The sequence below is a fragment of the Aethalodelphis obliquidens genome, unplaced genomic scaffold, assembly GCF_003676395.1.
Source record: "Aethalodelphis obliquidens isolate GAN/ISIS:26980383/991018 unplaced genomic scaffold, ASM367639v1 scaffold73, whole genome shotgun sequence".
Classification (NCBI taxonomy): domain Eukaryota; kingdom Metazoa; phylum Chordata; class Mammalia; order Artiodactyla; family Delphinidae; genus Aethalodelphis; species Aethalodelphis obliquidens.
Genome location: NW_020838017.1, coordinates 3,532,136 through 3,556,471, shown reverse-complemented (window position 1 = coordinate 3,556,471; position 24,336 = coordinate 3,532,136). Strand labels below are relative to the sequence as shown.

Sequence of the window (24,336 nt, the reverse complement as noted above, 5' to 3'; positions counted from 1 at the left end):
TCTCGCGTCAACGTGATTTAGGTTACCCTGGCAGCATGGGGTTTTCTTCTTACTGATTGGATTTCAAACAGCAGAGCATCTCACCGTTTGTGATGGTAGGAACCCGAGTTTCTAAAAGAAAGCAGTTGTCGGTCACTCAGAAGGGGGCGTTCTGCCAATATCGCTTCCGCGTCTGCCACTCTAGCCCCACGTAAGGCCACAGACTTTGCTTTCTTAGGCGGAGCTCATTTTTACATTCTCCAATGCAACCCATTCACACCAGCATCCTCCTGTGTCCAAGGAGGAGAGGGACATGCACCCCACTCCCCAGGACGAAAAGGCGGGGTCGGAGGCTGCCTTTGGGCGGATGACACTGCGGCGCGTCCGGGCTACGCCATTCCTTGGGATCTGCGCGCCTGCGCTCCTGCCTTCTTCCTGCCGCCGCATGCGCAGATCCGGGTCCCCCGATTGATTCCCAGCTCAGGATGGGGCAAAATTCTCCCTGCAGTGGCCGCACCGGCTTCCTCGTTGATCTCATCACTTACGTGCCAGTCACACCGACGTTCCTCTGGTCCTCAAAAGGCAAGAAACCATTGTTCCCTCTACCAGGAAAGAAGTTTGCGCAGCTGGCCCCTCCCACCATTCACCTTAGAGGATTCAGCTCAGATGTCACTTCTTGACCTGACCACATCACCCACTGCTGCCCATGCACCCAGCCGCTGCAGCACGCTTGTTTTACTTTCTTCATAGCATGTATCTGGTTCAGAATGCTGGGATCTTAAAGGCCTAAGAGGCCCCCCATAGCTCCCTGCCACACTTCCCTCACCTACCTTGGACCGTGAGTGGATGCAATTTCAGCCAGGTATCCTGAGTCCCACTCAGGTTCTTGGAGTTCCTGCTGTAGCTCTGGGCCAGCCTTGGAACTGTCCCCTCATCCTGCTTATGTGACCTATTCAAGGGCCCTAAACAGGTCTGTGATCCTCATTTTTATTTATTTAGGCCACACTGGGTCTTAGTTGCAGCACACGAGATCTTTGTTGCGGCATGCGTGTGGGATATAGTTCCCCGACCAGGGATTGAACCCGGGCCCCCTGCATTGGGAGTGCGCAGTCTTACCCACTGGACCACCAGGGAAGTTCCTGTGACCCTCGTTTTTAGATCTCAGGGCCTGGGAGGGCTGCAGACCAGGAAGTGGGGTCCTCAGCATCTAGAATCCCTTGTGCTGGCCTCCTGATTACAGCCAACAAGTCTTGGATCCACTATACTTTCCAGAGGATCTAGTACCACGCTGGGAAATGGATGGAAGGTTTGGAGCAGGGCACCATTAGAGAGCTGGCTTGAAGCAACACCAAGACAGGTGGCTGCCCCATCAGCCCAGTCCCAGACTGTGAGCCACTGCCTGGCAGGGACAGGGCAGACGTCTGCTGCCCCAGCCTGTCTCCACCCCAGGGTCTCTGCCAGTATGCCTCAGCTCCTCCCACCTTAGGATATGGAGGTTGGCAAGCGGGGTGAGGCTGCAGGATGAACAGGCTGCCCAGGTGGGAGAGCCGTTTCCCCAGCCTCACCCCGTGCATGCTGGGGCCTTTCAAGTGAGGTATTCCAGAAATGGACTTTGGACATACTGAGACCCAGATTGGCATGGATGGGTTTTGTTTCTAAAATGCACTATGCAGGGCTTGCTGGGATGTTGCTTATAGTGGGGGTCTCACGGGACATTACCTAGAGTGGGGGAAGGGTTCATGGGTTGGTCTGAGAATTTCATAGGGTTTTACTGGGGTGAGTTAGTGAAGAAATTGCTCCATTTCCTGGGCTGTGTGAGCACTCACTGAGTGAGGTGGGGTCTTAGCAGAGGGCAAACGACTGGGGATCATTCTAGGTTACAGGATGTCATGGGTATCTGGGTCATCGGGACTTACAAGGTCTCCAGGCAAGGTGTGGAAATTGTAAGGTTCTTTGATAGAACATTGAGATGTCTTGCATCATGCATGGGTGAGGCAGGAGATCAATTATCAGGAGGTCCTCAAAGTGGGGGGCATGCTGGGAATGGCTTCAGGACAGATATGTGGCCACAGGATGCATCAGCAATCTATGGGACACCCCCCCCCCCCCTGAGGGGCCTGGACTTTCCTGAGCAAGATTTCCTTGTCCCTTTCCAGCCTGCCTGTCCCTAACCAGACACACAGAAGGTCATAAGACCACAGGAGGGAGGAGAAAAGTTTAATTTAGAAATAAGCTCTGGACAGCCTCCTGAGCATAAGGGAGCCTAAGGGCCCACCCTCAGAGAGAAAGGCCATCATGAAGGGTAAAGTCCCCCAAGGGGGAGGGGACAGTATGGGAGCTGGTGCAGGAAGTGCCGTGAAGCCGGTCCTGTGCTCAGCAGGTACTGGCAGAGCCTGTGGAGAGAATGGAGGTCAGGTCTTCACAAACTGGGTCACTCCACGGACACCCCACTCAGCCTCAGGTGACCCCAAGGCAGGCTGGCTCAGGCAGTCTCAAATTATATGGCTATCCTGCCTGAGTGCCTGGAAGCCTCTCGAAGCCTGTCTCACCTGGAGTGATGAGTGGAACAGCTTTCTCGGGTAAGGAGCTGAGAAAGGAACATGTCAGATTAGCATCCTCAAGCCTCTGTCCTTTTCCCCCGCCAAGATTCCTGGTGCCACTTTACACAATACGAAGGGTCAGAGCTTTCCCTGATTTGGGGCCCTTCAGGGTTGATGATCTGTGAATGACAAATCCCACTGCAAGCCCAAGGACAGCCCGGGGGCTGTCCTCTTTCTCCAAATTGTAGGGCTTTACCGCCAAATAGCTCTGCTCTGCTCAAGGTGCACACAACAGGGCCCTGTCTCACCTGTGCTTATGATCTTGCTTGCATTTGCATTTGCCACCTGTGAAGGAAGAGACAGCCAGTTCAAAGAGCCTGGGGAGCCTGAGCCACCCCCTTCCCACCCGCTCCCCACCCCCACCCCGGCCCCGCCAGTCCCACTGCTCACTCAGGGCGAACAAGATTCCAGCGATGCACAGGAGCGCCGCACAGATCACCCCGCCCAGCTGCAGGCCTTCCCAGTCTAGAGGAGCATAGAGAGTGAGCTGGCACCAGCCTGGCTCCAGCCCAGTCGTTCAACAGATAGTTATGACCACCTGCTTGTACAGATGCACTTACATTCCAGGCAACAAGAAAGACAAGCCAGTAAGTACATCATCTAATATGTGATAGGAACAAGTGATAGGAAGAAAAAACAAGCAGAAGAGCACAGAAAAAGAATGGGCTTTGAAGAATGATCCAGGAAGGCTTTTCTGAAAGGTGGCATTTGAGCTGAGACCTGGAGCACATGAGGACTGTGTTGGGGGACAGTGCCAGGCAGAGGGAGCGGAAACCTGCTTGGGGCGTTGTCAGGCAGCAAGGAGCTGGTCCTGGGGAAGGCAAGAGAGAGTGAGTTGAAGAAAGGAGATTAGCCAGGTGCCTCTAGCCCCTTTCCCCGGAAGTCTTCCTAAACATCCTGTGGGCACCTTACCTCCTTGCTGGAATGAAGTTCTCCCAAAGACCATGTTATGAGTCGGCCTGTCACTCTTCTGGTCGATGACGACGATGACGACGACTCTGGTTCTTTAATCCCCAGTCTCAGCCCCATCCTGCCCCTCCTTCCCTGTTCCCTCAAGCCCCTTTCTGTCTACACTGGGCTCCACATCACCCCTCACCAACCCCTAGCAAAGAGGTCCAGGATAGGCAAGGGTAGGGGTGGGGGGCAAGGGATATCAGCTCTTACCATAGTAGAAGGGACTGCCTTTATCTGCAGGAAAGAAAACATGAAAAAAATAAATAAGGACCAGAGCCAGGAGGCAGGATGTGGGGTCTTAGGGCCAGCTAAGGCAGGGCCAGCAGGGCAGTTTGGGGCCTTACTCACCAACCAGGTCATTGGCTTCCAGGACGGGCAGGCCTGGGTGAGAGAAGCAGAGGGACTGGCTGTTAATTCATGGCACTGGTCTCAAAATGAATCAGCAGCCAGGACCCCAGCCTAGAGGCGCAAGGACAGCCAGCTTCGTTGGGACTCTGGGGAGGTGGGATGAAGGGGCCCTGAGGTCACCGGTTCCTTTCCTCACACCTTCCCCACCCCCAAACAGACCTGGGATTTTGTCTCCTACTTCCTGGTCTTTGTGCCTGCCCCCACCCCCACCCCCGCCCTCCGTCCCCACCCCCCAGCCCTTCCAGCAATTTCTCAGGCTTCCTGCTATTCTTTCTTACACTCAAAATGGGATGGTGTGTTGGTATCTTTTTACCCTCTCCTGAAAAGCTTTCTACACAGGGCCTGGCTAATGCTCTGCCTCCTAAAGAAGTAGGGAATGCTGTTCTCTTCACACCAACAGATGGTTAGCTCCCAACGTTCCATTAACCTGGGTAACTTTTGCAATAGCTACTTCCTACCTGTACCGTTACTTCCTTTGTGTTTCTCTTTAAGTTGACAGTTGAAATGAAAACACATTCATTCAACATCAGGCCCCCTTTGTGAGATGCTGTCCTGGTTTTCACAGCCTTGGTGGGTGGGTGGGTGAGTGACAGCAGGGTCACCTCTGGGAGGACTCACCTGCCAGCAGGAGGAGAAGGCCCCGGACCACTCCCTCCATGACACAGCGGCAGGACTAGGCTGCAGGGGAAGGGGGCAGGCTGGGGTCAGACAGCCCCGACCGGCCCCAGGCTCACGGCACTTGGTGGCACAAATCTCAAGGCTGCCCTTGCTTATGGGGTCGACTTGGAAAAGTTACTAATTTGTTTCCTTGTCTAGAGATGATAATAGTAATGCCTTGTGGAGTTAAGTGCTTAGAGCAGTGCCTGTGCATAGTAAGTGCCATATGAGGTTTTGTTAAAATCTGGTAATCAGATGCCTGACACACCATCAGGAGAGCAGGGCTGCTGTTCTAACTCAGGCTTTGGTGCCTGCCTTCCTGACCCCTGGCTTAAAGGGCTAAGGTTGTCAGGCCTCGGGCTATCCAAAGGTCTGGGCCTGGGGCACTACCAGGCTGAATTCCAAGATAGCCTCCACCTAGGGCATGCCCAGGACTCCTCTGAGTGAACAGCTGGGCAGGGGAAGCGGAGGCATTAGGGGCAGGTGCCAGGGACAGGTGCCAGAGACAGGCAAGAGCCTCCCACCTCAGCCCTGGCCAAGCCCTGCTCCAGGTAGCCCCAAATTCCACTCTCAGAGTACAGACTGCTGTTGGCAGGAAACTGCCTGTTGGGTGGGACATGGCTCCTTCTTTCTCCTTAGGGTGGGAACTATCCATATCTTCATTTACTAGTCCCTAGGGTGGCTGTGTCCCTGAGATAAGACCGCTACCAGCTTTCTGCCTATTGTTAGCCTCAGGCAGGCATAGGGGTCGTCAGTGTTCCAGACTGCAACCCCAGTTATTACGTGCCAGAGAATTCCTCTCTCAGCCACTTAACAGCTGTGTGACTCAGCTGGGTTACTTAACCTCTCTGTGCTTCAGTGCCCTGTAAAAATGAGGATAATTATAATAGCAACCTCATAAGGTTATAACTGAATTACATGAGTTACTACATGTTAAGCCTAAGAATAGCGCGTAGCACATAGTTAAGTACTGAAACGTGTTACAATAAGTAGATGTACAAGTACACGGGTCCTTTTGCCATAGGAAGGAGGAACTATTAACACGCTCCTTGGGAACATGGGGGTCTGCTGGCTCTGAGCAATTTCCAAACCTGGCCCTCCTTTGGCCAATCTGTCTCTCCCTGCCCCTTCCACCACCCTGGAATTCCTGGATCGTGAGGGTCACAACTCCACTTTACATATTCTTTGGCCAAAGACTGGCTCCTGTTTCCTCTAGCCTCCACCCCACCTTCTGTGGGCACAGACAGGCAGCCTCCAGTCCTTCAGTCCCCCAAACACACGCGCGTTACTGAGAATACTCAGGCAGCTACCACCCCTTCCTCAGACTGATACCCCCTCTGCCCCCACCCCTTTTCCTAGGAGCCCTGAAGTCCTGGTGGAAACTTGCTCACCTGAGAGCTGAGTGCAGAGAGCTGGTCTGAGGAGGCTCCTGGAGCTGCGTCCAGCCCAGGTGGGTTCCAGCTTTTTAAGCCCACAGCCCCGCCCAGGGCAACAATACTCTTGGGCCTAAGGAACTGGTCGGATTCCTTAAGATTCCTGCGGCTCCCTCTCCCCAGTGCACTCTTAAAGGAGACGGCTCACCTGCCACACCCGCCGAGCAGAGGGAGGGCCTCAGGCCTTCTCAGAGGCTAAGCAGAGGGAGGGGAGGGATGGGCCTCAGACCCGTCCTGTGAGAAGGGGGCTTTCAGTTTCTTTAGCTCACCTAGATCCTAAACGAGGGGCCCAGAAATGTGTGGAAGGGGACAAGATATTTCTGGGTACTTGGGCCAGAAGTGCGGGTTCCAGGACTTCTGGGGGGCGGGCGTTCCGGGAACATCGTGTCAGCGAGGCGGTGGGGCTGGCCTTGAGGCTCCATTCGCTTGGCCGTCGCATCGCTTTTCCTTGGACTGGGTTTCATTGGGGGGAGATCTGGGGCTGATGGGCACCCCACAGGATCGCCCACCCTCTGACCACATCCTGACAACCACTTAGCCCCTGGGGACCGGAAGCTGTAGTTAGAAGCCCCCCGCCCTGTCCTCGCTTCCTGCCTGCTGTGGGGGAGGGGGGGCGAGGGGAGGACCACTGGCCTGGGATGAAGAGTGGGCCGCCTCCCTCGGCAGACCCCCGCGCCTGCCTTGTGCACCGCTGGCCAAGCTCTTCCTGTCCCTCACCCCACCATGTGCCTTCGACCTGTGCCCTTGACGCTGGACAACCACGGGCCCCTCTATTCTGCTGTCCCGCCTCCCTGATTCCTCTCTTTTCACCCTCTTCTCCCACTGCGCAGTGACCAACTGAAGCAAGACTGTTGCCGCCCTTATTCCCAATACTGATAAATAGATTTTGATTGAATTGTTGAGTCACTGAGGATAGGAAGCCACCAGCAGCTCCCAGTGCTGGGGGTCAGAGGGCAGGACAGAGCCCTGAAAGACAGGGTGGGAAGGATTCAGGTGAGTAGGAAGCCGGAGGGCCTTCCTAGTGCAAACATGTTGCACCTCCTCACGAAAACCTTCCATGGTGCTTCCTATTTTCAAGATTCGGTTCTTGCACAGAGCTTAAGACCAGGGCTCCCGGACCAGAAAGAGCTGGGTGTGAAGCCCAGCTTGCCACTTGCTCACTGGGAGATCTCTGGCAGCTCCTTCATTATGAGCCTCAGTTCTCTCTCCTCTAAGATGGAGTAACGGGACTTCCCTGGTGGCGCAGTGGTTAAGAATCCGCCTGCCAAAGCAGGGGACACAGGTTCGAGCCCTGGTCCAGGAAGATCCCACATGCTGCGGAGCAAGCCAATGCGCCACAACTACTGAGCCTGTGCTCTAGAGCCCGTGAGCCACAACTACTGAGCCTCCGTGCCACAGCTAGTGAGCCTGCACGCCTAGAGCCCGTGCTCTGCAGCAAGAGTAGCCACCGCCATGAGAAGCCCGCGCACCGCAAAGAAGAGTAGCCCCCGCTCGCCGCAACTAGAGAAAGCCCGCGTGCAGCAACGAAGACCCAATGCAGCCAAAAATAAATAAATAAATTTATTTATTTTAAAAAATAATAAAATGGAATAACAACAGGACATACCTTTGAGGTTTGGGGTGGAGGGGCTGCAGTGGCACGGGGCCAACCCATGACCAGCCCTCAATTTGTATGTGTGGAATGAATGCTTTCCAGGCCCTGTGTGAGGAGAATTTGTGAACCTCGAGAGTCAGAAGAACCAATAATAGCACATACTTTGGAGACAAATCCAGGCTCTGTTATTTACTTGCTATGTGCACTTGAGCAACTGACTTACCCTATTCCTGCCTATTTGCTCATCCATGAAGTGGGAACGATGACTGAGCCGACTTTGAATGTTTGTTGTGATGATGACATCTGATTATGCTGCTCAGTTCACAGGGGCTGTTCTTGTAGCTGCGAATGGCCCTGATATACACACAGTAAGATCTGCAGCATGAGAGAAAGGGGGTCATCATTAGAGAGACCCCCATGGGGTAACGGTGCTCCAGAGAAGATAATGGTCTTGCTTAAGGTCACACTGTGCCATGGTAGCAGAATGGAGACTCAGCTCAAGTTTCCAGACTCCTCCGGTGGGGAATAAGCAGCAAGAAAGCAGGCATTTGAGGAAGCGGACCCTTTAAGTCCCAGGTGCTTTGGAAGGTCTCCAGGAAGTATGAAAAGGACCTCAGATACACTTCTCCAGAAGGTTCTAGCACTTTTGCCCCATCCTGAAGCTTCTGCCCTCTTTAGGGATCCTCCACTCCCACCCCTATCACCATGAGGTATTTCACCTTTAACAGGTAGAAAGAAAACTTCACCTGAGCCAGGTGGTATTGACACTGGCTCAAGATAGAGGACAGGTTGAGCCTAGGGCAGAACCAGGGAGAGAGAGCCCAGCTACCTGTGTGTGGCTTCTGCAAGCACACAACAGTAAGTCACCACCTCATCTCCCCGTTTTGCCAAAGTTCAGTATAGGTGCATCAGGGCTGAGTATTGCATCTGTCCCCTCTAAGAGGCCCCAAAGGCCAGACACACACTCAGCAGTGGGCAACAATGCCTTCCACACTGGAAGTGGCACAAGTCAGGTCCCAAGCTAATGAATTTAGCTTCTTAGATGTTAAACCCAGCACTTATAAATAGTCATGAAACTGGGTGTAGAAAATTTTAAAAGCTTTGTGTATTAAGAAGTGTCTCATTTGTTAGGAGTATTTAGGATGAACAACTGTGTTCTCAAGGTGTGATTCCTGAGGGGCTAGACTGGCAGTGAAGGCTGTTTTCAGGAAGTCACTTTCGAGGAGGGCTGGCCACTTGCCCTGCTTCTTGGGCATGCATTCCTTATCAGAATTTCTGGAGCCATCCCTTTGGGTCTGATTTCTTTTCTTTTTTGGGGGGGCTCGCCAGACAGCCTGCAGGATCTTAGTTCCCCCACCCGGGGGAAATGCCCTCGGCATTGGGAGCACGGAGTCTTAACCCCTAGATGGCCAGGGAAGCCCCTGGGTCTGATTTCTTACCTACTAGTTGGGAAAGTTGGGTGAGAGGCACTGAGACCTACAGGGAAATCAAAACTCCAATGATGAAAGGCTGGGAGGAGTGGGTGATGGAGAGCCAGCCTGAGTTGGGTGGGTGCAGATGAGAACCTAGAGGTATCAAAAAGAGAGAAAGCTGCAAGATCCAGCTCTGAACTCTCTCTTCCCCTTCTGGACTCAGTGCTGCAAATGATACAAAAGACCTTGTGTGGAAGGAGGGAAGTCTGTTGCCAGGAGTGGCCGCCTGAAAATCGGCACTCACACCCAGGACTCTCTTCTGCTCACGTCAATCACTGCCGCAGCCCCTCACACTCCCAAACGGTGCTTTTCCCCTTCTCTAAGCACTACCGATTGCTCTGCGAAGAACATAGATGCATCCTCAAAGTCATTAATTTCCCTGAGGAAAGGTAATAAAACAGGAATTATCTAAGATTGACCAGAGATAAAGGGAAGTGGATAGCATCAAGCCTGGCACATAATAGGAACATGACGTGTTTTCTTCCTAACTTACAAGATGAACTGAATGTCACAGGCATCAGTAGGAAGCTGAGATTGTCTATTTTGAAGGGTCTGGTAGAATAGGGAAAAGACCCCATTCATGAGAGAACAAGAATAGAGGGAATCTCTGCCCTCTGAGGCTTCTGCCAGTTTCTGAGACATACTGAACTCCCACCTGGACCACTTCCTGTGCTGTCTCCCTCAGGAGCCCCCTGTTCTTCTTTCCCCTCTCTCTAACATGTCCTGCAGGTCCCCCGCTGTGTGCTCAGGGTGCTGGGCTCCTTGCCCACAGGTCTGGGTCTCACTCCGTTTGAGGACCGTGGGGAAGGAGGCAGCCTAACTCTGCTCACCTGCCTACCAGTGTTAGAGCAGGAGGTGAGTGGGTGTAAGACAGGGTGCAAGGAGGGCCATCTGAAGGGTAGCGACAGTTTGAGGGATGACGGACTTTTGCCGGATCTCGGCCTTGGCTGACTCCGGCGCCCTGGGGAGGCGGCGGAAGGGGCCCTTCACGCTGCAAAGATCTAAGAGGCCTTCTAGACGAGGGGATACAGAAACGGTGTGGGGGAGTGTCTCAAGAACGGAGATATGGAGGTCTCTGCGGCAGCCACGCCCCCTCGGAGTCTGGAGTGAAGGTCTGGATCACTTTGGCCGACTCCGGCCAGAAAAGACCTCATAGGCTTCTAGGAGGCCCCTTCCAAGAAGCCATCCGTACCCACTCGCTCTCGTGCAGGCAGTGTGGGCAGGGCTTTCCTGTCGCGAAGCGGTCCCGCCCCTCTTCGTGCGGATTGGCTGCTCCAGTTCACCCGAGTACCTGTCAAGCAGCCGCCCTATTACGCCTGCGCAGCTCTTCTTCCCCCCCCCCCCCCCAACGCTGTATCCTCTTGTAATGGTTGGGGCTCTGGTTGAGTCACTTCTGGAGCCTTTGTCCACCCATTTATCCATTCGCGCTCCGTGATGGCCGCGATCTTCCGGAGGTCGTGGGCTTCAGGACCTGGGACTTTAGAGGCTGTGAGGGATAGCTGAGGTGAAGGGACAGAGCATCGGGTGAGCTCAGGAGGCCAGGGAGGAGGGGGACGAGCGGAGGAGGCGGGCCGCGTGGAGTAAGGCCAGAAAGTCGGCAGTGGACCTTGGAGGGAGGGCTTCAAGCCGGGGAGAGACATTGTTAGATTTGTATTTGAGAAAGTCCTTCGAAGAGTGAGGGTGGGAACCTGTGCATAGAGGAGAGAAGCGCAAGGGTTCACAAAACTGAGATGCCAGGCGACGTCATTTCTCTTCGACCTTTCATTCCGCTTCTGTTAGAGCTCAGAGATGCTTTCCTCCTGCCCCAAGAGTGTCTTAGCTCCCTTGTCCAACTACTGCTCATGTCTCTCAACCAGACTACTCAGCCCTCCATCTTATAATTGAAGTACCTCTTGGGCACACCTCCCAGTCAACAACTTCTGAAATAAAGCTTCCCATTGTGTCACCTCCCCTATACCCACCCTTCTCTATTTCAGTGTTCTCTATCTCAGGTCACTCCCGTATCCACTTGGTCACACAGGCCACCACCGAGCACATCATATGGGGATTATCACTGACGTGTGTCACTCCCTCAGACTATGACCCCCTTAGGGGACTAGCACCCCGAACTCTGGGTGCATCCACAATGGCAGCCTTGGTGAGAGCTTGCTACCTGGCAGGCTGCTTTCCAGCGCTGACTTTCCATGTGTTAACTCATGTCATCCTCACAACAACCTTTCCAGGGAGGACTCTCACCCCATTTCAGGATGAGGAAATGAGGCAAAGAGAGATTAAGAGAAGCACCCGGCCTCATAGCTGGAAGTGGTGGCCCCAGAACCAGCTCTTAATCACCACTCTCCACGTTAAATTGTGCATGTGATTTATTTTGAATGTGATTTAAAAACAGCTTTGTTGAGGTATGAATTCACGTACCAACCAATTCTCCCACTTAAATTGTACAATTTCAATGTTTTTTAGGATGTTTACAGGGTATATATATATACATATAATATATATATTATATTATATATATATATTTCTCTTTGGTGTGCATGCATGTGTGTGAATTTTAAGCTGATGGCTATTTAGACATTTTGTGTCAATAAATGTACATTTTATTTTCACTAAGGTGCCAATTGTGGAAAAGTTTGTATCACTATGCATGGACTATGTGTACCATGCTTTTTTCTTTTTCTTTTTGGCCTGTGCCACGTGACCTGTGGGATCTGAGTTCCCCGACCAGGGATCAAACCCGTGCCCCCTGCAGTGGAAGCTCGAAGTCTTAACTACTGGATGGAGAGGGAAGTCTCCTGTACCGTGCTTTTTAAATTTAATACATTATAATTTGATTTTACAACTTTCAAAGTATTTTCATTTTAGTATAATTACTTGATATTTATTTACTGATTCAACATATATTTTGAATTTTACTACTGTTCTGGCACTTCTCCAGGAACTGAAGGTTCCAACCGGGTAATGCAAAGTTCCTGCCTTGAATGGCTGATATTATGATGGGGACAAGTAAGAAAGAGAAATAGATGGTATAATATTTCAAGTATTGATTGACAAATGTAGTGAAGACACATAAAGTGGCTGAGATGTAGAATGATGGGGTAGAGAGACTGCTTTCTTAGATTGGGAGGTTAGAGTTGGTCAGTGTTAGAAACATAGGTTTAAAATATTTGCATGACATAGTGATAAATTTCCCTTTGCCCTTTTTCCCTCGTTAAACTGAGCCAATGAAGTCAAATACATCCCCAGGTTTCAGATTAGAGCATAATTTATGAAGAGTGTCTCTTATCTAGAACCAGTTGCTCTCGTTCCAAGAAATGTGTCTCCTCTACATCTTTGTATAAGTTAGTTATAGTAAGATTAAGTGTCTGATTAGGAGAATTACTTATCCGGCAATAATAGGATAAAAGAATGTTTTTACTGCCACTGAATGTTAGGGTTGAAAAACTGAAAACAGTGGCTGAACAGACGAAAGGCACTATGATTGGAAAGGGTCTTAATTCTGTGTTTGTTAGCATTGAACATAACTGTGAATGTCAGTAGTTTCTAGAACCTAAATAATGCATTGAATTTGTGGCCACCTGAAATCTGGATTCAACTGCAATCAAAGCTTAACAAAGTCTTTGTTGTCTCCACTGCAGTAGCTCTTCTAAAAGCCCTGCAACGTTCTGCAGTTATTTGTTATGCAGTTTTACCAATAAACAAAGGGAGCTAGTGTTCTGCTCTACTCCAATCAGACTACAAAAGAGAATAACAAGTACCTCCAAGCAATGTTTACCAAATTAAAATGAACCACTGAAGTTGAAGTTTAGTAAACAATGGGAAATAAACAAATCATATTTTAAAAATTGAGTAGCAGTTTTAACTTTTTTCCTGTCATGTAGAACGTCTTGTAGTTTCATGGATAAAGTCTTGAGAGCGATTACTTGCCTTCAAGTTCTTAATAAACTAGTAAAATATTAATATATTAACTTCTAATGATCAACATGGGAATTTTCCGCAGTGAGGGTCTGAAGCCATCCCCCTTCCACCACAGCGCGCTTGGAGAACCAGTTTTGCCGCTAGAGCTGGGTGGAGTTTGCTGTATTCTATTTTTTCATCCATGGTGACTAAGACCTTCTAGGCTCCTAGGCTTGGGCAGAGTGGGATGCACCGCATCTCACTTCCATATCTAAATTGGCGCACCTGCCTTGGGAAAGAGGCACTGCTTCTAAAAACTGAAATAGTGCAAACATGGTGCCCAGCAGCGATGTAATGACCCAGGTGTGGCGCTCAGAGCACATACACACCTGTCCCAGAAGAGGGGCGAGGGCAGATCCCGGAAGCAGGAGCTGAAGCCGGCCCAGAGCCGGAAGAAAAGAACACAAAGTTATGAACATAATATGTTTGTGTGAAAGTTTATATTTCTTTAGAATGACAAAGCAAAATAATTGCAAAATTTTAAAAGCTGACAACAAAATTTCAAGGATAACAAATATAAAATTAATTGCCTTTTAAAATATCAATCTTAGTGGTAACATTAACTGCATAATCATAGCCACTGCTTCCTATGATAGTGATTTAGAATATTTTATTTTATTTTATTTCTTTTGGCCGCACCTCCTCAGCTTGTAAGATCTTAGCTCCCCGACCAGGAACTGAACCCGTGCCCTTGGTAGTGAAAGCACAGAGTCTTAACCACTGGACCACCAGGGAATTCCCTGGAATATTTAAAATCAGAATATGTAAAATTAGAATCATTTCTATGAGAAAGAATGTTAGATAACTGAGTCTTCTAGCATGACTGACCCACTCTTTACAAATTTTTTTTTACTAATAGTTTAGAAAACTCGCTTTCAGCTTCACAATGTATTACCGCTAATGTCCTGTAAAATTCTGGGGTGTTGTCAAATTCGGGAAAACGTCTATTGAGGGTTTTTCACGTAGGAGCAGCAAGATTTCAGAGTGTTTCACGTTTTGCTTCACGGCGCCCAAATACTCTTTGAATCGACGATGCTCTTTGACCACATTGCTGCCACCAAGCCTCCAGAGGCCTTGGATGGGGCCCTGGGACCAGGTGTGGGGAGGGGGGAGGTGTGGAGCCTGGATAGAGCATGTGTGTAGCTCTGGCCGTGGCAGGCGCGGGCGGGGGGCCCTGAGGAAGGGACCCGGGTGTGACGGAACAGATGTCGGGGAGGCCCCCAAGTGTGGGGAGGGGCCGGACCTTGAGGCGGGGGGCTGGGACGTGTGGGTGGGCCGCCAGGGCTTGGGCGGGGCAGGGGTGTGGACTGCGGAGATCGGGATAATGCAGAGGCACTGAAGAGGGTCTCAGGTGTGGGTGGAGGCCCAGGTGTGGGCGGGCTGGGCTCGTGAGGGAGCTCGGGCGGTGAGGTGGGAGCTGGCCTTGGGCGGAGGGCCGGGTCGTGGGGCCGGAAGCCCCTCAGAGCGTGGGGAGTGGCTAGAGTAGGGAGGGGGGACTTTGAGGCGTTGTGACGGTGGGAGATGGCAGGAAATGAGGGAGTCTGGGCGCAGATGGGGAACTCAGCTTGGGGGGCTGGCGGGGAAGGGGCATCTGGCAGTGGATGGAGGCCTGGGCAGGTGAGGCTGGAGCGTGGGACCCTAAGCTTCAGCTTCAGCAGCTTCTGTAGTGCAGAAATGTTCCCACCGGGACTGTTTTTAATAGAAAAACACTAGAAACAACGTTAATCTCCACTGACCACTGACGGGAGATAGAAAGTACACATTTTTGTGGGTTAGAACTTTATTCCACAGTGAAGCGGGTGAACTAGTACGTATATGTACATGGGTTAAGGTGAATACCAGCGAATCAAATGAAACAAAGTTGTAGAGGAAAAACATTTATATATAGCCCAAGTCTGTACTGCCTAGTAAAACTATAAATGAAACTACTAGAATAGATAACAATTTAAAAAGTAAGCGCTCGGGCTTCCCTGGCGGCGCAGTGGTTAAGAATCCGCCTGCAAATGCAGGGGACACGGGTTCGTGCCCCGGTCTGGGAAGACTCCACATGCCGCGGAGCGGCTAGGCCCATGAGCCACAACTACTGAACCTGCACTCTGGAGCCTGTGCTCCGCAACGGGAGAGGCCGCAACAGTGAGAGGCCTGCGCACCGCGATGAAGAGTGGCCCCCGCTCGCCGCCTGCCGATGCAGGGGACACGGGTTCGTGCCCCGGTCCGGGAAGATCCCACATGCCGCGGAGCGGCTGGGCCCGTGAGCCATGGCCGCTGAGCCTGCGCGTCCGGAGCCTGTGCTCCGCAATGGGAGAGGCCACAACAGTGAGAGGCCCGCGTACCGCAAAAAAAAAAAAAAAAGTAAGCGCTCAATTCAGCCTGGAAGACTTTCTTACCTACCTCTGGAGGCAAGAAAGGGAGGCTCCACCTATCCCAGTAACAATGGGTCTGTTAAAATGGGTGCCGCCTGTTCACTGTTCACTTTTTCTTCCTTTATATTGTGCAAGAAAAACAGCCTAAGCTCTGTTGTCATAGTTAAGACTCTTCTGGAATGCTGGGTAGGAGGAAGCTCTGAGGGAGCAAAGGGACTTTGAATTTGAGGAAAGTGTTTTATGGGAAAGGTAGCTCTGGTTTCTGAAATGGGAATAGAGGCATAGTTCTGAGGAGCTGCAGCCACAGGCTAGGCGGGCTGGGGTTTATGGGGAGGGGTGAAGAGGAAGAGGTAGGGACTAAGTGGTGGAGGGGTAAAGAAGCACAGCTGCAGGGACAGGACATTTGAAAGCCACAGTGGCCCCGTCTCACATCTCAGGCCCTTCAGGGGCCTCTCACAACATTTAATTAGATACTCCCAACCTTGTGAATTTAAGTCACTGTGTCCATTTTACAGAGGAGAAACGGAAATTTGGAGGGATTAAGTGAATTCCCCAAGGCCAGTCTGACTCCAAAATCCTTGATTTTAACTCGGTTCAGTGCCACACTTTGCAATATTAACTCATTGCATCCTCGCAACAGCACTATGAAGTTGACCCTATCAATATTCTATTTTATACTTGGGGAAGTGGAGGCAAGGAGAGCCAGATGGTAAGTGGTGAGATCAGAATTAGAATCCAGAAGGTCAGGGTCCATAATCTAGGCCTTTGGGCCGTAGACATTGGCAGTGTTTGTGGGAGAAACCTGAATGTGGCCTCAGCGTGAGGCTGGGTGGCGGTAAGAGGAGAATGCAGGAGAACGGTGGATTGAATTTGGGAGTTGAAGTTTCCTACCTTCCCAAGTCCCTCTGCTGTTAACTGACCCCACATTCTCCAGGAGCTTGCTAAGTGCCAGCAGGGAGGTGGTCCCGGAATACAGGAGTGAATTTAGCAGATTGCATGGGGCAGATGAGGCCACGAGCTGGCCACAGTGTGTTAGAACAGGTCCCGTTGTTCATCAGCCACGCAGGGGTCTTCAGCAAGCCAGGAAAGGTCATTGGGCCCTCCAAATTCACAGCTCTTTATTAGCCTACTCAGGACAGAGCCAGATGGGAGGAAACCCACAGTCAGTTTTGTTTTCTCCAGGCAAGTGCTATAGAAGTTCTTATGCATAGGAAGATATGCCTAATGTATATGAAGGAGGACTGGGAAATACACACACCAGGAGAAAGAGAAGGACAAAGAGAGAATGGCAGCTTGGTTTTAGAAGCTGTAAAGCTGGACCTACCACAGCAGAAGTAGCAACCCAGCCTGTCCTGGAGAAAACTCTGAAATAAAGCTAATCTGTACCGGTGAATCCCAGAAAGGACTAAGAATTAGAGTGCCCAGGACCTCCTGAAGAGGATGTTCGGATGGGGCTGGAGGACTGCCTGGACATCCATGGGAACAGCAGGGGTAAGGGCTCTTCCTGTTGGAGATCCCCCACCCACCACCCACCCCCACCCCTGCCCTCAGCCTTCTGTGTCTGTGTCTCTGAATCCTTTGGTATTGCTTTCTGGGTCTGTCTGGGACTCTCTCTCTTTCTGTTTCTTTCTCTCATCCCTCCGGGTCTCTGCGTTGTTGGCATCTTTATTTCTGTATCTTTGCTATACCCACATGTCTCTCAATGCCTCCCTGCCTTTGCTTCTCTGTGACATTACTGTAGCTCCAGGTGTCTCTGTATCTCCCTCCAAGCCAGGCCCAGAAACTACCCCCCTCAGCCCACAGCCCCACCAGGCGTGAAGCCAGTGGTTAGCTCATCATTTTACCCACCCCAGGGTCTTTTTGGTGGCCTCACCTCTGAGTCAGACAAGAAAGGGTGTGGGATCCCAAGGCGGTTTTCATTTGTGGGAGACAGGCTGGAGTCCACCCCCAGTAGCCACTAGGTGGCAGTCAAGGACTGTTTCAGCCTTGGTCCTTCACCTCTGCAGCTCTCACTGAGCCGACACCCACGTTAGCGGGGAGTAGATTTTGGGTGCAGCAAATTTATTCTAACCTGAAACTTCCTTTAAAAATAAAGAGTAGGGACTTCCCTGGTGGTCCAGTGGGTAAGACTCCGCGCTCCCAGTGCAGGGAACCTGGGTTCGATCCCTGGTCGGGGAAACTAGATCCCGCATGCATGCCCAAACTAAGAGTCTGCATGCTGCAACTAAAAATCCCGTATGCTGCAACTAAGACCCGGCACAGCCTAAATTAATTAATTTTTAAAAATCAGGAGTAAAGAATTCCCTGGCTGTCCAGTGGTTAGGGCTCCTTTCACTGCTGAGGCACTGGTTCAATCCCTGGTTGGGGAACTAAGATTCTGCAACCCGCACGGTGCAGCAAAAAAAAAAAAAAAAAAAAAACTTAAGTATCCCATTAGTTCTCATGACAATTAAAAGGTTTATAAAGTTACCAGTGTGCCACATGTTCCTTTGTTGGGCCTCAGTTTCCTCTACTCTAACTTGGGGTTAATGGAATAATCCACCTGGGGTGGTAATTTGAGATCATCTGGTCCATACTTAGTGCCCAGTGCCTATGGAATACCATTACCATTACATTCTCATATTTCTCATCAATTCTCACCACTGGCTGGTGCTACCCCCTTGGATCAATGTTCCCACTGGTACCCTCAGCACAGGACTGGACAGGACCGTCCTTGGCTTGACCTGGCTGGAGATTTTGGTGGGAAAAACTTGTCTTCACAACGTACAGGTGCCTTAATAAATACACTTAACTAACCATTAAGTATCTGATTATATATTTATCGAATCACTGTATGTATATTATCTATTGAGAAATGTAAAAAAAGTTATTTTCCTATGTATATAGTGTCCATTTAAACATTATATTTATCTAACCACTATATATGCAAATGGCTATCTTTACCAATCTACAGAGATAAATGGGTACATATTTGCATATATATACCATTTCTCCACTTAGAATTAATTTAAGCACTATTCTACACTTTTTATTCATTTTTTCAATATTTATATAACCACATAGTTTTTATTAAACCAGTAGACATTTTATATTTGTCTAACCACATAATTTTTATTAAACCCATCTACATTTCTGTCTCTAGGGAGGTAAGACGTGTAATACATTTCTTGCATAGCTGGCAGTCAGAATCCTTCTGTTTTCATAAAATGTTTTATACTGCGTGCTTCACATCGCTGACGTGTGCACCTTTCCAATGCTCTTCGTGAGGACCTATTCCACACAGGCTGCTGCTTTTGGCCATTATGAGCAGTTGTCTTCTGCAGGACCTGGTGGCCACTATGATCCAAACAGTTTGTGGTCAGAGGGTCCCAGCCTAGGGAAGTATGGGGAACCATGGTTTTCTCATCTGTGAAATGAACATGAGAGTTAGGATTCTGATCATCATTTGACACATAGGGGTTAGTATCTATAGATGTCTATGTCACTCCAAATTCATCTGTTGAAACCTAATTCTCAGTGTGATGGTATTTGGAGGTGGGCCTTTGGAAGGTGACTAGTTCATGACGATGAACCCCTCATGATTGTCATTAGAGCCTTTATAAAAGAGACCCCAGAGAGCTCCCTCACCCCTTCCACCATGTGAGGACCAGTGAACAGACAGCTGTCTGTGAACCAGGAAGCAGGCTCTCACCAGACAATGAACCTGCCAGCCCCTTAGTCTTGGCCTTGCCAGCCTACAAAACTGTGAGAAATAAATTTGGCAGTCCCTAGGGTAAAAATCCTTCTGTTAATGAATTTGTGACTTTAAAAATGATTACTTAAATGAAATTTCTAATTGAAGTATAATATACCCATAGAAAAGTGCACCTAAGTGTCCAGCTTGATGAATCTTTATAAAGTGAGCACGCCTAGGTATCCAGCACCCAGCTTAAGAACCAAAATTACCGGTACCCAAAGGCCCCTCCTGTCCCCTTTGATTCAGCCCCAGTAACCACTCTCTCAACTTCTATCCAATAGTTCCGTTTTGCTGGCTTTTGAACTTCATATAAATGGGATCACACAGGATGTAGTGTTTTAGGCATTTGTGAGCTTTTCCCATGCAATCGAGGCCTTTTTATTCTCCTTACTGTTTGGAATTGTATTGGTGTATATACTTCAATTTATCTGTTTTCCTGTTGATGAACATTTAGGCAGTTCCCAGATTTGGGCTCTTGAGAATAGTGCTGTTAAGTGAACCTCTGCCCACCTTTCCCTTGGGTATGTTCCTGCCAGTGAAATGTCAGTCATAGGACCACAGGATTTGCATGGATTCTGCCAAACAGGTTCCAAGTTGTTCCAATTCACACTCCCCTGGAGAGTTCTGGCTGCTCCCCACCACGGGCGTGGCATTTTCCAACATTTTCTAAGCTCTTTGGTAGGCATTGCTTGTGCTTTTAATCTGCATTTCCCTCATGACTAATGCAGTGGAGCTGCTTCTTTGTCATTTGCCTCTCCTCTTAGGAACAGTCTGAGTCTTCTGCCCCTTCTCCTAGATGGTCTGTCTTTCCCTTTGATTTGTAGCAATTCTGTAGGTATATTCCAGATACAGGTCCTATGGGTTGCCTTCTCACTCTCTTAATGGTATGTTTTTTTAATAAATTTATTTATTTTATTTATATATTTTTGGCTGCGTTGGGTCTTCGTATCTGTGCGTGGGCTTTCTCTAGTTGCTGCGAGCAGGGGCTACTCTCATTGTGGTGCGCAGGCTTCTCATTGTGGTGGCTTCTCTTGTTGCGGAGCTTGGGCTCTAGGCACGTGGGCTTCAGTAGTTGTGGCTCGCAGGCTCTAGAACGCAGGCTCAGTAGTTGTGGCGCACCGACTTAGTTGCTCTGCGGCATGTGGAATCTTCCCAGACCAGGGCTCTAACGCGTGTCCCCTGCATTGGCAGGCGGATTCTTAACCACTGCGCCACCAGGGAAGCCCCTAATGGTATTTTTTGAGGAAGAGAAATTCCTAAGTTGAAAATATTCAGTTTGTCAATTTTTTCTTTTATGATCAGTATTTATTTATCACCTGCCATTTAAGAAATCTTTGCTTGGACTTCACTGGTGGCACAGTGGTTAAGAATCCGCCTGCCAGTGCAGGGAACACTGGTTCGATCCCTGGTCTGGGAAGATTCCCACATGCCGCGGAGCAACTAAGCCCGCGTGCCACAACTACTGAGCCTGTGCTCCGCTCTAGAGCCCGTGAGCCACAACTACTGAGCCCGTGAGCCACAACTACTGAAGCCCGCGAGCCTAGAGCCCGAGCTCCGCAACAAGAGAAGCCACCGCAATGAGAATCCTGCGCCCCACAATGAAGAGTAGCCCCCACTCCCTGCCACTAGAGAAAGCCCGTGTGCAGCAGCGAAGACCCAACGCAGCCAAAAAATAAATTAAAAAAAAAAAGAAATGTGTTTATTTTAAGGTCCTGAAGATGTTCTCCTCTGTTTTTCTCTTAAAGGTTTTTTCTTTCTTTCTTTTTTTTTTTTAAACCTTCACGTTTAGGCCTGTTCTCCATCTGGAATCTATTTTGCATGGTGTCAGGAGTCAAGGTACATTTTTTTCCCATATGGAAATCCAGTTGGCTCACTATTGTTCATTGAAAGGTAAATCTACACATATTTTCCCCTTTAACAGATTTACGATGCTCCCTTCTTTTTCTGTTAAGCTAAGTGTTTTATGTATCGTAAGTGGATATTTTAATTTTGTAAAATACTTTTTCCTGCCTCTGTCTGTTATTGTGGTGAATTGCATTTATTGATAGTCAAATGAATCCATTTTTGTACACCTGTAATAAACCCCACTTTTTATTTTTTAAAATTTTTTATTGTTTACATTTTTAAAATTGAAGTATAGTTGATTTACAATGTGTTAGTTTCAGGTGTCCAGCAAAGCGATTCAGTTATACATATGTATATATCTATTTTTTTCAGATCCTTTTCCTTTATAGGTTATTACAAAATATTGAATATAGTTCCCTGTGCTATACAGTAGGGTCTTGTTGGTTATCTATTTTATATATAGTGTAAACCCCACTTTTAAATTTCATTTATTTATTTATTTTTTTGGCCACCACTGGGCGGCTTGCAGAATCTTAGTTCCCTGGCCAGGGATTGAACCTGTGCCCTCTGCAGTGGAAGCGCAGAGTCCTAACCACTGGACTGCCAGGGAATTCCCAGGTTGTTTGTTTATTTGATGTTGAGTTGTATGAGCTGTTCATATATGTTGGATATTAACCCCTTATTGGTCATATCATTTGCAAATATTTTCTCCCATTCTGTAGGTTGTCTTTTCATATTGTCCATGATTTCCTGTACTGTTCAAAAGCTTTTAAGTTTAATTAGATCTCACTTTTTTGCTTTTATTTCCTTTGCTTTAGGAGACATATCCAAACAAATATTGCTACGATTTATGTCAAAGAGTGTTCTGTCTATGTTTCCCTCTAGGAGTTTTATGGTTTCCGGTCTTACATGCAGGGGCTGCTCTTGGAAGAGCAGGGGCTGCTCTTCGTGGCGGTGCACGGGCTTCTCATTGTGGTGGCTTCTCTTGTTGTGGAGCATGGGCTCTAGGGCGCGCGGGCTTCAGCAGTTGTGGCACGTGGGCTCAGTAGTTATGGCTCGCGGGCTCTAGAGTTCAGGCTCAGTAGTTGTGGCACACGGGCTTAGTTGCTCTGCGGCACGTGGTATCTTCCCGGACCAGTGCTCAAACCTGTGTCCCCTGCATTGGCAGGCAGATTCTTAACCACTGTGCCACCAGGGAAGCCCCCCTCCCCCGCCTTTCTTTGTGACTCTCCTCGATGCACACACAGCCCTTTGCGAAGCTCATTGCCCCCTCCCCCACTCCCCCCACCTCCACTGGCCTCTTCATTGTGGCCTCTCTCCCAGCTCCTGTAACAGACTCTATTAGACACTGCCAGGCTCTCAAGCTGCCACGGGGAATCTTCTTCCCTTTCTGGAAATGTCCTTCTAGGAGTGTCTATTTCCACCACACCACTCTCTTTCTGCCCTCCCCCAGCCCCAGCATTGCTGGGGGCCACTTTGTCAAGGCTGTTCCTTGGCTCTCTTTGTTCGTTTTTTTTTTCTGGCTGCACCACACGGCATGCAGAATTAGTTCCCTGACCAGGGATTGAACCTGGGCCCTCTGCAGTGGAAGCGCGGAGTCCTAACCACTGGACTGCCTGGGAAGTCCCGGCACTCTTTGTTCTTGACCTCCTGCAGCCTCACCATGGGCAGCGGGGCCTGGCGTTTAGGGATATGTTTTCTGGCGCCAGCTTGGGTTCAGGTCCTGACCAGCCACTTCTTGGCTGCGTTGTTTTGGGCCCATCACTTCCTTTGGGAGGAGGCTCCTTTCCTGACAGTGGGAGATGAGTGCACACCTCCCCGCAGGATGGCCCCGAGGATGAGTTGAGGCGGAGGTGCCCGGCTGCTGGCACTCAACACATGGGTGTTTTACCGGGAGGACTTTGTCTCCTGCCTGACACGCTCGCTGCTGGCTCTCTGATGGACTGACTTTGGGCTAGTCCCAGCCTCTCTGACTGCCCCTTCCCTCAGAGAACACTCAGACAGCAGGACCTATTTTTATACCGTTGTACTGATCAGTGGAGGCACCGAGAGACCTGGACCACAGCCAGGGCCACACAGCTGATAGCGGTAGATCCTACATCAAAAACTGGCCCCTTGGTTCCAGGGCACCTCTTCTCTCCTGTGCTCCAGGCTCACCCCAGGTGCACGGCCCTCTCTTCAGGCCTCACTCCACCATTTAGTAAGGCCTCTGTGTAGACATAGCCAAGGCTCCACCCCAGCCCTTGGATCTGGGCCTCCTGGATACACTCATCCAAAGCCCTGTGGGTGCCCTCCACGGGCCCTGCCTCAGCCTCCCCAGCTGCTGCTCTGGCCTCTCACATTCCTTTCTACCTCTTGCATTCCTGCTTCCTCATCCTGAAGCTCCTGCAGGTCCTGAAACCTGTGCTCTGGGCCGCTTGCACAGCCCCAGGAAATGCATGCTTGTACCCACTCTGATCTGCCTCTTGCTGTTGCTCTTCTGGTCTTTCTGGCTGAACTGGGTTCAAAGCTGAACTGCCTCAAGCCCACCCTGCAGCCAGTTTCTCTGCCAGCTGCCGCTAGCTGTCTCTCAGATCCCTCTTTCCCCTTATTTCCCGGGGGACTCACCCTCCTCCCACACCTTATCCCTTCACATGTGGACAGTTGCAAAAACTTCCTTGGCCACTCCTCCCCTCCAGGTCAGATGGAGTTTTCTCAAGCATTGCTCTAACCATGTCTGGTCCCTGCTGGAAACCTCCCGTGGCTTCCCCCTTCCTCCCCAGTCACGGGCAGTTCCTCAGCTCAGCTCCCTGCCCATTGACCACACCCTGCCTATTCCACCCCATCTCCAGCTTCTCCCCAACACCCAGCATCAGCTCCAGGCAGCCAGATGCCCGTACAACAGTTCAAACTCACCATGTGCTCCGTCCGACTGTCTGTTCCCTTCTCTTCTCCACATCACAAGTGCTGCGAGTCAGCCTTGGCCCTCATGGCATTTGGAATTGGAGGTGTGTCCACAGCATTGTGCAGTCCAGGATGGAATGCGCTGGACGAGATATCCAGGGGCAACTGGGGTGCTGGACACTGGGGGATTACAGGGCAGGACTGAGGCAGGAGATAGATGGGCTCCAGGCTAGGCATTAACAACTGGCCTCCTGTTCACATTTCTTGGGGCAGGAAAACGATGGGCTCCAGGCTGCACATTTACAACCAGACTCCTGGTTACATTTCCTGGGGCAGGAGGCAGGTGGGCTCCAGGAGAGATATTTCTGACCAGCCTCCTCTCTCCACTTTGAGATAGAAATGACAGGAGCAGGGTAAATAGCTGGACTTTGTTTCCTGTGGACACTTTAAGATAACAGTTA

At 50.1% G+C, this 24,336-nt stretch overlaps 1 protein-coding gene and 1 long non-coding RNA gene across 6 annotated transcripts in view; one reads left to right on the top strand and one right to left on the bottom strand.

Annotated features, from left to right (window-relative positions):
• Positions 1–567: 567 nt before the first annotated feature.
• LOC113612179 (uncharacterized) overlaps positions 568–24,336 on the top strand; it is a 50,276-nt gene continuing 26,507 nt past the window's right edge. The window contains exons 1-2 of one of the 2 annotated variants that reach the window (XR_003429762.1): positions 568–949; positions 5,958–6,048. This is a non-coding gene — a long non-coding RNA (uncharacterized LOC113612179). Of the gene's footprint in view, positions 950–3,054; positions 3,167–5,957; positions 6,049–24,336 lie in introns of those variants that run through there. The other variant, XR_003429759.1, reaches the window with a different exon arrangement.
• FXYD4 (FXYD domain containing ion transport regulator 4) lies at positions 2,180–6,127 on the bottom strand. Of its 4 annotated transcripts, none has more exons than XR_003429756.1 (8): positions 5,990–6,127; positions 4,560–4,619; positions 3,882–3,914; positions 3,744–3,767; positions 2,970–3,044; positions 2,828–2,864; positions 2,529–2,698; positions 2,180–2,372 (listed from the first exon to the last, which is right to left on the bottom strand). XR_003429756.1 is itself a non-coding variant. In XM_027091842.1 (8 exons), exons 2-8 carry the CDS (start codon positions 4,597–4,599, stop codon positions 2,353–2,355), a joined length of 267 nt encoding a protein of 88 aa, XP_026947643.1. In that variant the 5' UTR covers positions 4,600–4,619; positions 5,990–6,127; the 3' UTR covers positions 2,180–2,352. The 4 variants fall into 4 exon arrangements, 1 of the variants encoding a protein (XP_026947643.1); XM_027091842.1 differs by having other exon boundaries at positions 2,529–2,566; XR_003429758.1 differs by lacking the exons at positions 4,560–4,619; positions 5,990–6,127 and having other exon boundaries at positions 2,529–2,864; positions 3,140–3,767; positions 3,882–4,533.

Excerpts from the sequence above, each read along its gene's own strand:
- FXYD4 (XM_027091842.1), bottom strand. The coding sequence starts at position 4,599 with ATGGAGGGAGTGGTCCGGGGCCTTCTCCTCCTGCTGGCAG. Across the intron at positions 3,768-3,881 it reads GGAAGCCAATGACCTGGTTG|ATAAAGGCAGTCCCTTCTAC; the intron begins GTGAGTAAGGCC and ends TCTTTCCTGCAG. Across the intron at positions 3,045-3,743 it reads AGGCAGTCCCTTCTACTATG|ACTGGGAAGGCCTGCAGCTG; the intron begins GTAAGAGCTGAT and ends ATGCTCCTCTAG.